The 11,865-nt window shown below is 41.4% G+C and overlaps 1 protein-coding gene across 3 annotated transcripts in view; it reads left to right on the forward strand.

The window, feature by feature from the left end:
• scube1 (signal peptide, CUB domain, EGF-like 1) overlaps nucleotides 1–11,510 on the forward strand; it is a 126,548-nt gene extending 115,038 nt beyond the window's left edge. For all 3 annotated transcript variants that reach the window (XM_028570466.1, XM_028570467.1, XM_028570468.1), the window contains 11 exons: nucleotides 491–589; nucleotides 2,980–3,096; nucleotides 3,276–3,434; nucleotides 3,706–3,909; nucleotides 4,265–4,426; nucleotides 5,135–5,302; nucleotides 7,204–7,365; nucleotides 8,461–8,658; nucleotides 9,748–9,900; nucleotides 10,088–10,167; nucleotides 10,524–11,510. In XM_028570466.1, coding sequence (XP_028426267.1) covers nucleotides 491–589; nucleotides 2,980–3,096; nucleotides 3,276–3,434; nucleotides 3,706–3,909; nucleotides 4,265–4,426; nucleotides 5,135–5,302; nucleotides 7,204–7,365; nucleotides 8,461–8,658; nucleotides 9,748–9,900; nucleotides 10,088–10,167; nucleotides 10,524–10,676 — 1,655 coding nt within the window. In that variant the 3' untranslated portion in view covers nucleotides 10,677–11,510. The remainder of the gene's footprint in view (nucleotides 1–490; nucleotides 590–2,979; nucleotides 3,097–3,275; nucleotides 3,435–3,705; nucleotides 3,910–4,264; nucleotides 4,427–5,134; nucleotides 5,303–7,203; nucleotides 7,366–8,460; nucleotides 8,659–9,747; nucleotides 9,901–10,087; nucleotides 10,168–10,523) is intronic.
• Nucleotides 11,511–11,865: the final 355 nt, after the last annotated feature.

The following is an 11,865-nucleotide window of genomic DNA, read 5'->3' on the forward strand; positions in this document are numbered from 1 at the left end:
CACCATGGTGTGAGAATGATGGATAGCTCTCAGGCATGAAGTGAAATATTTGTTTTTCTGTCTTTTTGGAGTGCTGCTTAATTTTCGGGGGAGAGAGCCATGTAAATTCCTGTGGCTTAATGCAGCTGGGGCTCTTATTTAGTCATCTCGCTTTTATGACCTCCGAAGGGTTCATCGCTCATTTCTTACTTGAAATGCGTCTTTGTGCGTGTGTGTGCATCAAGACAGGATTCATAGATTTTTCATTTGCGCTTTCATTTCTCAATAGGGGTTCATGGTGAAATGGCAGCAGAGTTTTCTCTGGGCTGTCAGTCATGTTTCTAAATACAGGAGGAGAGTAAGGTCATACAGCATTTATAAAATTCTTCTTAATCCTCAGAAGTGGATGTGGCCCAGCCCACCGCCAAGTGAAACACACATGCTTCCATACCATACCTTAAAACTAAAACTAAAAAAGTGTGTGTGTGTGTGTGTGTGTTTTTCCTTACAGACTCAGAGAACAGCTACACACTGAGCTGCGGAGTGCCTGTCCAGCCTGGTAAAGCTCCTCAGAAGAGGAATGCCACCACTGCGTTACCTACATGTGCTGGTACAGTAGGCCTGAGAAAAAACTGTTACTAACACTCAAAATATGATTATCTTAAGCATATGATTATTAATACATTAGGACAGTGATTACCAACCAGGAACACTTGTACCCCAGGGGTATAGAGAGTTTGGCCAACTCAAATCATGGGCGCCATATTGGATACCATTGTCGGATGACTCCACAGTGTAACCCTATGGGGCGTATATACTACCTTGAAACAAATCACTTATTTTCACCATAAACAGGCATATACATGTTATTATCAACATTTGTCAATATGTAAAAGGCCTTTACGGAAATATTCCAGTGTATATTTACCTTCTATATCGTAAATGGGCCTCTAAAAAATACCCATTGTAGTGAGTGACCACGTCGCCTAATAAGTCTCTGAGCAGTGCTTGCCTGTCTTTCAGATTTTACCCCTATGGTTGGTTTATGCCTTAAAATAATGGCAAGGATCTCTGGGAAAAGGCACGATATGTGTGTCTCCATTTCAAACATCTCTGCAGGTTGACTGCTTTAAGCAGCAGAGGTTGATTGTAGGCGACAATACTGTTGTGGTTAGCTCGCCGAAACTCTACTGCCGAAATTGCTGGCTGGCTCGGCAACGTTAGCGAATGTCCCCTAGCATACGTACAGGCTAACTATAGCCAGTTAGCTTTGTGTGTAACGTAACAAAAACCCACCCATCTCGTAGGAGCGAAGCTTAATATTTCGTTCAATAAAACTATGGTACAAAAGGAACACTAACGGCAGGCCAAACAACATCCCCGTCCAAGCTGTGTTTCACTTTCCCTCCAATATTATTATAAACATAATAAAGACACCTGGACTCAGTCGAGACCAAAATCCGTATTTGGCAAGACCAGTGGCAGAGGCCGAGACAAGTCCAAGTCCAAATACCAGTGAGTCCGAAGTAAGTCGGAGGCCATAGAAAAAACGTCCGGTACTACGGCCATGATCGTTATCACGCTAGCAATAATAACTTAGTAGTAACCGAGGCAAAGTTATGTATTAATAATATTTGGTGATCTAAATCAACATAAATGACATGCCTGCGTCTGGTCACAGTGTATTACATACAATTGAAGTCAGACTAGCATAAATTCAAGTCATGACTATGGCAAGATCACAAGCATTTAGGTACATGGAGTGCTAGCGAAAAAGCTAACGCTAGCATAAGGCATGGCTAACTTCAAATTTCATTAACTTCTAAAGCAGTGTTAGCCAGTATGGTACATATTAACGATGGTATTACTATATTTGTCCTATCTAATTTGTTATCATAAGTAGAAGAGAGAAATTGACATTTACCTCACACAATAATGAGTAGTCATTTGCCCTCCAGTTTGCTCTTTTCACCTTCAGCTCCCATACTTTTCGCCTTTTTGGTTCACAGGGGAACTTGTGAAAACCAAACACCCCACAGTTGGGCATTTTTCAGTGATTCATGTCATTTTTTAAATAACTGATTACATATTTCCACTATTCCCTGCATGTCAATGGGAATCAGATGAATGTTGGTATCCAACATGGAGTCCACAAAACACGTGACCACCTCAGAACTAAACGCATAACGGGATAGCTCAGAACATTTGATTCCCTAGTTGGCCAAACTCTCTCTAATATACGGCTCTGGTGCCAGGGGGTACTTGGAAAGATTGTGGAGCAGCTCAACTAATGTGAAAAAATAGAAATTATGATTTGATATGTAATTTGTAACAGTTGCACAGGAAAACAGAACACAGGATACAGGACTTTTAAACTAGTAGCTAAAAGTAATGCATTATCGTCTGAAATGGTTAGCTAAAAGTATTGAAAAAATTGTAGGATTAAAAAGCTAAAAGTATTGCATGCGGCTAAAACTAAACAATCTCTAAAACAAGCTAAAACTACTGACTAAACACTTCAAATAGTAAGCTAAAACTACTGACTTAACAGTTTAAATAGTTAGCTAAAACAACAGACTACATTGTTTAAATAGTTAGCTAAAGCTACCGACTAAATAAATGGCTAAAGCTACTGACTAAACACTTCACATAGTTAGCTAAAACTACTGACTAAACACTTCAAATAGTTGGCTAAAACTACTGACCAAATAGTTTAAATAATTAGCTAAAAGTAATGGATAAACAGTTGATACATTCAGCTTCATTACCAATAGTAGAACGATTGCTTACCAAACCAGCGTGTTTTGACAGTTCAGTTATATGAAATAATTAACAATATCCACTTTTATATAATTAATACTGTTATACATTTGGAACAATATAGTTACTTTCAAAAAGACCAAACTCAGATTAAGGGGGCAGATAATGTACTCTTTACACACCTGTGGTTTCTATCATGATTAACAGTGTTGTGTTTCTCTCTGCTGTGAATGAATAAAGACACACTGGCCCCACCCATCAAACAGAAGGCCAGGTTCAAGATCAAAGACGCCAAGTGTCACCTGAGGCCCCGCAACAAGGAGAAACACAGAGATTCATCCAAGCAGAACCTGCAAGGTAAATACATTGTACTGGATTAGCAAGTGTTAAGGAAGCCACTAGCATTTATAATCTATATTTTAAACTGAAAGTCTGCACTTATCTTTAGTGCTTCATTACAACGCATTATAATCTTCTACCTCATGAATCTTCCTCTCCTCCTCCCCATACTTCACCTCTGTATTTTCACCTGGAAGGAGGCCAGTTCCCCTGTACCGACGACTGCCAGGTAACTTTTGTCAACCTCAAGTGCGACTCGTCTAAGAAGCGCAGACGAGGACGCAAATCTCCTTCCAAAGAGGTTTCCCACATCACAGCTGAGTTTGAGATGGAGATGAAGGAGGAAGAAGCTTCAGGTCAGATGTTCTGCCTTACCTGTTTTGTCGAACTCCAACTGAAATGAAATAGTAAACATTCATACAGTGCAAAGAGAATTTACAAATAATGCATGCATTCCTTACAGAAGAGTATGTAGGCTTTCAAAACTGGAAATACCAAATCGATCCCAAAAATTGCTATACTTCTTGTGGTACCAAACCATATACAGAATACAATTTAATGTACATAAACAAGTATTTAGAAAGAAAATATTAAATTTTTTGACAAACACTCATTTTTCTGCCTCAGACACGTGTAATGTTGACTGTGTGCGGGAAAAGATGAAGCAGAAGCTGCAGAGCACCATGCGGACGCTCAGGAAGTCCATCAACAAACAGCAGTTTTACATCCAGTTCTTTGGGACGGAGTACGAGGTGGCCCAGAAACCGTCCAGGGTACCAGAGGGAGCCGAGGCTTGCAGCACGGGGCAAGTCCTCCGAGATGGAAAGTGTGGTTAGTACGGAGTTTTACTAGTTGGTCCGTTGGTGTAATGATGTTTCTTCCCTGTTTTTGATGAGGAAGATCAACCGGAGCCACAGAAAGTACCCACCTGGGGCTCCTTGGTATCTCACCTGGTAGAGCGAGGGCCCCATGTATTAAAGCAACCCTAGAGAACTTTTCCCGCTGTGGTGTCCTTATTACAGCCCAGGGTTCGAATCCGATCTGGGGCCCTTTGCTGCATGTCTTCCCCATCTCTCTCCCCCTTTCCTGTCTACAGCTGTCCTATCAATTAAAGGCCAAAATGCCCCCAAAAAAATGAATAAAATTATAATCTTCAGAAAGTATCCACCTGTGTCTTCCTCCTCAGTGAGCTGTGGTGCAGGGACGTTCTACAGCGGCGAGCAGGAGCAGTGTGTCCAGTGTCCTCCCGGTACCTACCAAGACATGGTGGGTCAGCTGTCCTGTGAGCCATGTCCCAGCACTGAAGGACAGGGCATTGTTGGCGCCAAGAACGTGTCTCAATGTGGAGGTAAGTCAACATCCCGTCGTTACAGTCTTGCATCCTCGCTCCAACAGTACTGAAACAATTGCATTGTATTAATATTCCATATGTATTAATCATGTTAACACACGGGCGCTGGTCCATTAGAGCAGTGGTTCTCAACCTGGGGGTCTGGACCCCCAAGGGGGTCGGCAGATCATTTCGTGGGGTTGCCATATGGCTGGGGAGAAAAAAAAAAAAAACATATTTTAGACTGAGGAATGGTTATTACATTATTAAGTGTTAATCAGGGCATTCACAATAATCACTCAAAATCATTAATCTTTGTCATTGCTGAAAATTAGGACATTTTAACTTTCCTTGGGCTAAAAGTGCAACAGTAGTGCTGCAGGTAAAATAAGTCTTCTCTACATTCGCGACATACAGGTACATATAACATGCATGTATAATGTGTGTTGGGTTGGCTCCACCTAGTGGCCATTCATGCAATGGGAATCTGAGTGACAGCCACAGGAGAGCGACACAGACCAGAAGTGTGTTCAGTTACTGTGCTCTATGTGGAGAGTGGAGATTAGAAAGATGTTTACCTATGGATCCTACACTGAGAAACACGCTTACATTGTGTAATCAGTATCAAACTTCAAACAGTGTCTTAGAGAGACAAAAAGCTATAGATACATTAAGAGGATCACAGAGAACATAAAGACAGGTGATTTTCTTCTGTCCTTCCCTCAGGTCAGTGTACAGCAGGTCACTTCTCTGCTGACGGGTTCCGTCCATGCCAGCCCTGTGCGCTGGGTTCCTACCAGCCAGAACCCGGCCGAGTCCTCTGCTTCCCCTGTGGAGGAGGTCTCATGACCAAGTATGAAGGATCGGTGTCCTTCAGGGACTGTGAGGCCAAAGGTGAGGCTTTGTGTCTCTGTGTGTCAGATAGTGTGCATCTCTATATGTCTACTGTTTTTCTGTTGATACAGTACTTCTTTGGTTACTACGCACACCATGTAAACAGCACTGTGGCAGCCAAAATGCATTTACATGTATTTGAGGGGGGCTATAATCAGAGATATGCTTTTATTTTGTATCTTCAATGTAGATGCCAGTTTGCAAATATTTTTTCTAGCACTTTGAAGAATGTATGACTTTAACTAAAGTGTCTCAACAACTATTGAAAGGACTACCATGACATTTGGTACACACATCCATGTCCCCCTCAGGAAGAATTGTAATATCTTTGGTGATGCTCTCACTTTTCATCTAGCACAGGGGTCTTCAATGTTTTTTTAAGCCAAGGACCCTTAACTGAAAGAGAGACGGAGCAGGACCGCCCGATTGTATAAAATTAACATGGGCCTACAATAACCTGTAGGGCAGCCTAAAGCCTTTATAGATACCTTTTTTGCATACAATACAAGCACAGAATCCTTTTAATTAACTGCGGATGGCCTTAGTAACTACCTTACCTATGGGCCAGTAGCCTTTTTTCATTTGCTAATAATATGTTGGATTTATGTTAGGCCAATTTGGTGGCCCCCCTGCAGTAACTCTGAGGACCCCCTAGGGGCCCTGGAACCCCTGTTGACGATCTATCTCTGATCTAGCACCATCATCAGGTCAAAGTTTAAATATGTCTAAATCTTAGTTTGTGACCAACCACTTGCAATGACATTCCCATCGGCCCCAGCTGTACTCTGTGTTTAGTGCTAATAGAGCAAATGTTAGCATGCTAAAATGCTGAACAAAGATGGAAAACATGTTCAACATTGTACCTTCTTAGCATCAGGCTGTTAGCACATTGTCATTGTAAGCATGTTAGCATTTATCTCAAAGCACTGTTGTGGGTAATAGTGGGTTCCATTTGTACCCGGAAGTCAGATTTTCCGAGGACAAAGTCGGACCCCCCCCGACCTCGGATCTCCGAGCTCGGAACTTGGACAACCGCGCAGTACCCCAAGTTCAAAGTCCAACAAGGCTGCCCCGTGCATCAACAGTTGTGGAAGCTGTTATAGCACTTCTGTCTTATTTGTGTCTCACTAAATCGGTCATACACACAGTCCTGTCCAACTTCTATCTGTGGACATGTTGCTACGCTGTTTGTATATGTAAAAAACAGCGTAATGCGTTGTTAATTACTGGTATTGCTAACAATGGCTAACCTGGCTAGAGCTAACCCACAACGAAAAATCCGACTTGTAAATAGAACGCATCCAACTTGGGTGTGACGTCATTCCCAGCTCTGAAAGTTAAATAGATATCTGGTAGATGGCAGTAACACACAGCGGTACACAGCCCGCACATTATTCATGACATTACTCAGTTCTGCGTTTCAAAAAAACACCGGGAAATGCGCAAACCCGACCTGAATCAAGCCCTTAAAATTATAGCTCAGCCATAACATGATGGATAGGGTCGGGTCCAATCGGATTAGTGCTGAAAATCCAAGCTCTACTGTAGACTCTAAGGCTTGTTTAATATTCTATAGGTTGGTCGACTTCCGTGTAATTGGAGCTTTTTATCTTATCTGCCACTTTAAAACTGTGTATGTTAATGCTGGCATTTGCAAAGACATAAGCCATTTGTCAGCAGTTTCATTGTTAATGCTGTCATAAAGTAGTGTTCAGATGTTTATGAGATGGCAATTTGCACATGTAGATGATAAAGTCATCTGTACAGGGTTTAGTTCTCTGTTTATATGCCTGCTTTGTAATCTAGGCAGGAATAATATCACAGCTGTGTGATGTATCTTGTAGATGGCCTGCTGTTTATTCTCATACATTTTATACTGACTGCCTCCTGTTCCTCCTCAGTGCACTGTGCTCCTGGACATTACTACAACTCCAGTACCCATCGCTGTATCCGCTGCCCAGCAAGAACCTACCAGTCTGAGTTTGGGCAGAACTACTGTATCACCTGCCCGGGGAACACCACCACTGACTTTGACGGTGCCACCAACGTGTCTCACTGCAAAAGTAATGTTGTTCAACACACACACACACACACACATACAGTAGGCTAGTATAGAGCTCAACAGTGTGGTTTCTGAAAGTAAAAATCTCATTTATTTTCTCCATAAGGATTTCGATTATTAGCCATAAGATCTAAACCAGGGGTGTCAAACTCATTTAGTTCATGGACCACATCCCCCTAATCTGATCTCAAGTGGGCCGGACCACTAAACCACTCCAGAAAGATCAGAGACTGTATCTTCCACAGAGTTTCTTGTCAACTTGATGTTGGCAAACGCAAGTCGCTTCTGCTACGACAGTGTTTTAAGGCCATTGTAGGAAAAAAATAATGTTACAGACCCGTGAGAGAGGGGTAATATTCTGAGAAAAAACTCAGAATTACTAAAATTAAAGTCGTACATTTATGGAAAAAGAACTCTGATATTCTCTGAGATTAAACTGGAATTAATTATTTCTCTGCAATTTTCACACTTTGCAAAGTCATCCAGTAGGCCTGATTGGAACTTTTGGCGGGCCGGTTCTGGCCCACGGGCCGTATGTTTGACACCCCTGGTCTAAGTCATCCAAGGTAGACTGACCACGAGCTCCGAGGTTGTGAAACAAAAGTTTCTGCTCCTGTAGAAGCCACAATGTTTTTTTTTAAATCAACCTTGTATCAAGAAAAACATGTTTTATTCGCAATTTCATGGAGAAATACTACACTACCCGCAATCCGAAGCACAACAGCGGCGTCTCTAATTGGTGGAGCTAGCTTTAACCATGGAAATGTTTACCGCACTTGCGAACCCGCAAACGGCTAGAGCGAGCGGCTGTCACCGAAGTCTATGATCGTTTCTGTACACAGTCTTGTACCTTTGCCTTTTTCGACGTTTTCAAAATGTTTTTTTGCGCCGAATCAAATGTTTCATGGTCACAATTCCTCTCGTAGCTGGTTGGCTTGGTTCCAGGCATAAAACTTTATATACAGGCATAAAATGAAACGTCAATGGAGAGATGGAAAATCGCTTCGGGAACCAGAGTCGTTCAAAAAATGGGCGGTCACCGTGCGTTGAGCTCTATTGAAAGGAGTTATGTTTGTTTCTATTATTCTGCCCTCAGACCAGCTGTGTGGAGGCGAGCTGGGAGAATACACAGGCTACATTGAGTCTCCTAACTACCCTGGAGATTACCCATCCAACGTGGACTGCGTCTGGACCATCAACCCACCACACAAGAGGCGGATTCTCATCGTGGTACCAGAGATCTTCCTCCCCATCGAGGATGAGTGCGGAGACGTGCTGGTCATGAGGAAGAGTGGTATACAGATATTTTGTATTTTTACCAGTTGATCAGACAGATTCATGGTCTTTATGTTGGTAGTCTGCAAAACTCAAAATGCAACTGTTAATGTCCATTGCCAGACAAAGGGTTGGCACTTGTACTGTTTCCGTGTGTGGTTTTGCTTGAATGTTAACCTCTGCCTGTACATCAATGAGGTATTTATTTCTCTGTTTCACAATAAGCCTCTATTACACATGATTAATCATGCAATGATGACACTCATGATGCCCTTACCATAAACACACACAAATTCTTCTTCAGTGGCAAAATGGATTATTAGATTAGATTAGGTTAGATTTCATTGCACATGTCGCAAGTGCATAGCAACGAAATGTAGTTGGCTTTAAGCAGTGACTGAATAACATATGCTATAGTATGTACTGTGTAGGGATGGGGATCGTGAATTTGTATAAATGTCTTAACATGAATAAAAACATATTATTAGCAAAAAATAAATCAGCATATTTGTGAAAACAACCCATTGATGATAGGCTTACTGGACTATAGGTAAGGTAGTCACTATGGTAGCCTTCCACAGATACAGTTATCCCTAAGGAGTCACTTTGCCACATGTTTGTTTAATATTAAAACATGATTTATAAAATCATGGCAAAAATTATTATTCTACTAGCTTAGTATACTTTGCAGAAAAAAAGGTATGTTTAAAGGCTTTAGGCAACCCTACACATTATTGTAGGCCCTGGTTAGTATGCAACTTCATTTTATACAATATATGTAGTAGGGGGCCCTTAGTTGATTGACAGAACTGTTTGGATTGTTTCCAGTTTCTAAAGCATTGAGCACTTTTAATACTTTAAGTACATTTTCATGAGGATGCCTACAGAATTTTTTTCTCTTAAGTTTAACTTTTAATGCAGGACTTTTACTTGTAACAAGAGTATTTTTACAATGTGGTATTAGTACTTTTACTTAAGTAAAGAATCTGAATACTTCTTCCTAACTGCCACCTTATCTTCTGATACATACCAGATGATGAACTATACGTCTATAAAACCCTAAGGATGTGGAAAAGTACTATTGTGACATGTTTGTCCTTTCCTCCAGCCCTTCCCACCTCCATCACCACCTATGAGACATGTCAGACCTATGAGCGGCCCATCGCCTTCACCTCTCGCTCTCGCAAGCTCTGGATTCAGTTTAAGTCCAACGAGGGCAACAGTGGCAAAGGGTTCCAAGTTCCATACGTCACCTACGACGGTGAGTCCCCTTCCACACAGCTCTCACATCTCACATACAGGCTGCCGTGAGTGGCTTCCTAATCATTCAAATATGATCAATTTACTTGTGAATCATGTGATTAATTATTTATTGTTACTGATTTTTCTGTTGTCACCTACCTTCACTCTATATACTCTATGATGTGTGGTTCCCTGTCCTGTTCCAGAGGACTACCAGCAGCTGATAGAGGACATAGTGCGAGATGGCAGGCTCTATGCCTCTGAGAACCACCAGGAGATACTAAAGGTATTTATCAGTCTTAGATTCTGATTGAATGACGTTAACAAGGACCCGGACCCCCTCTGAGATTCACTCTTAAACCTCTTTTCTCTCTCTCTCTCTCTCTCTCTCTCTCTCTCTCTCTCTCTCTCTCTCTCTGTCTCTCATCTTATTTCTTATTAAAGTTAAATGTTTGTTTGTGTATGTATGCACCATTCACCAAGGCAAATTCCACATTGGTGTAACTTTCTGTGGCAATAAACCCTTTTCTGATTTATTTTTTTTTCTGATTTTTTTAATAATGAAACAAAATAAAGGTTGAAAAAGTCCTCCCCTCCTATGATTGGTCCATGACACTATTTGTCCACGTGTCCTTCCTACAGGACAAGAAGCTGATAAAGGCCCTGTTCGACGTGCTGGCCCATCCCCAGAACTACTTCAGGTACACGGCACAGGAGTCCAAAGAGATGTTCCCTCGCTCCTTCATCAAGCTGCTGCGCTCCAAAGTCACCAGGTTCCTAAGGCCGTACAAATAGACGGAGCCTCTCCACTGTCCTGTTAAATCCACCAACCTAAATGTAACCCCGCTCCTCCCTCTTTGTCTACTTCTAAGTTTTTGTATCCGTTTTATGACTACACATTTTTCCTCAATCCTCACATGCTGTCTTTCCTCCTCTTTGACCCCTTTAAGTAGTAACACATCACTAACTGACACCCTTCCCTCTAGCTACTGCAGCTTTCTTTTTCTGTAAGGTTTGACCGATATGGGTTTTTGCAGGCCAGTATTAATATTTTTATAACAGCAGAAGATGCCTGATGTATATTGTGTGTATATATTGTTTCCTTAAATTTGACCATTTAATACCAAAATCGTATGGAGTATTGAGGGTTTTTTTCACAGTTTGGTACGGTAACATTAAACAGCTCCTTAAGGCAGGGTGGCCCTGCATGCCAGTGAAGGTGCAATGTCTGCAATACTGGTGGTGCATGTTCTAATTGGATATTAAATACTGAATTGAGTATTTACATATGGAAATAGACTCAGCATAGCAAACCTTCACATCCTTTGTCTGAGGTTGGTTTTAGTAACAAGCAGTGGTGGAATGTAACTAAGTACATTTAGTCAAGTATTGTACTTAAGTCCAAATGTTGATGTACTTGTACTTTTGTTACGTTTCGCTCCTAGTACAACTGTAGAGCCACGCCCCTGCTGATAAGCACACACACACACACACAGGGGAGGATACACAGGGAAAGAGAGACAGGGAAACAAACAGGAAACAGGGGAATCCAGAGGTCACAGACCGGGCTGTGACAGCTTTACCTAAGTCTTTTCTTTTCACGCCACTTTCTACTTCTACTCCGCTACATTTCAGAGAGAAATATTGGACTTTTTACTCCAGTACATTCATCTGTTACAGCTTTAGTTACCAGTTACTTTACACATTAAGATTTATTATAAATGAAACTAACCAACAATATACAGTCCTACAAGTCAACACTTAGTTGACTGACAGAACTGTTTGGATTGTTTCCACTTCCTCAAATGTGAGGATTTTTCTGCATTGAGTACTTTTACTTTTAAAACTTGAAGTAAATTTTCCTGATGACACTTACATAATTTTACTTAAGTAACATTTTCAATGCAGGACTTTTACTTGTAACAGAGTACTTTCACTTGTATTAGTACTTTTACTTAAGTAAAGTAAAGGAGTGACACCACTG

The sequence above is a fragment of the Perca flavescens genome, chromosome 23, assembly GCF_004354835.1.
Source record: "Perca flavescens isolate YP-PL-M2 chromosome 23, PFLA_1.0, whole genome shotgun sequence".
Lineage (NCBI taxonomy): Eukaryota > Metazoa > Chordata > Actinopteri > Perciformes > Percidae > Perca > Perca flavescens.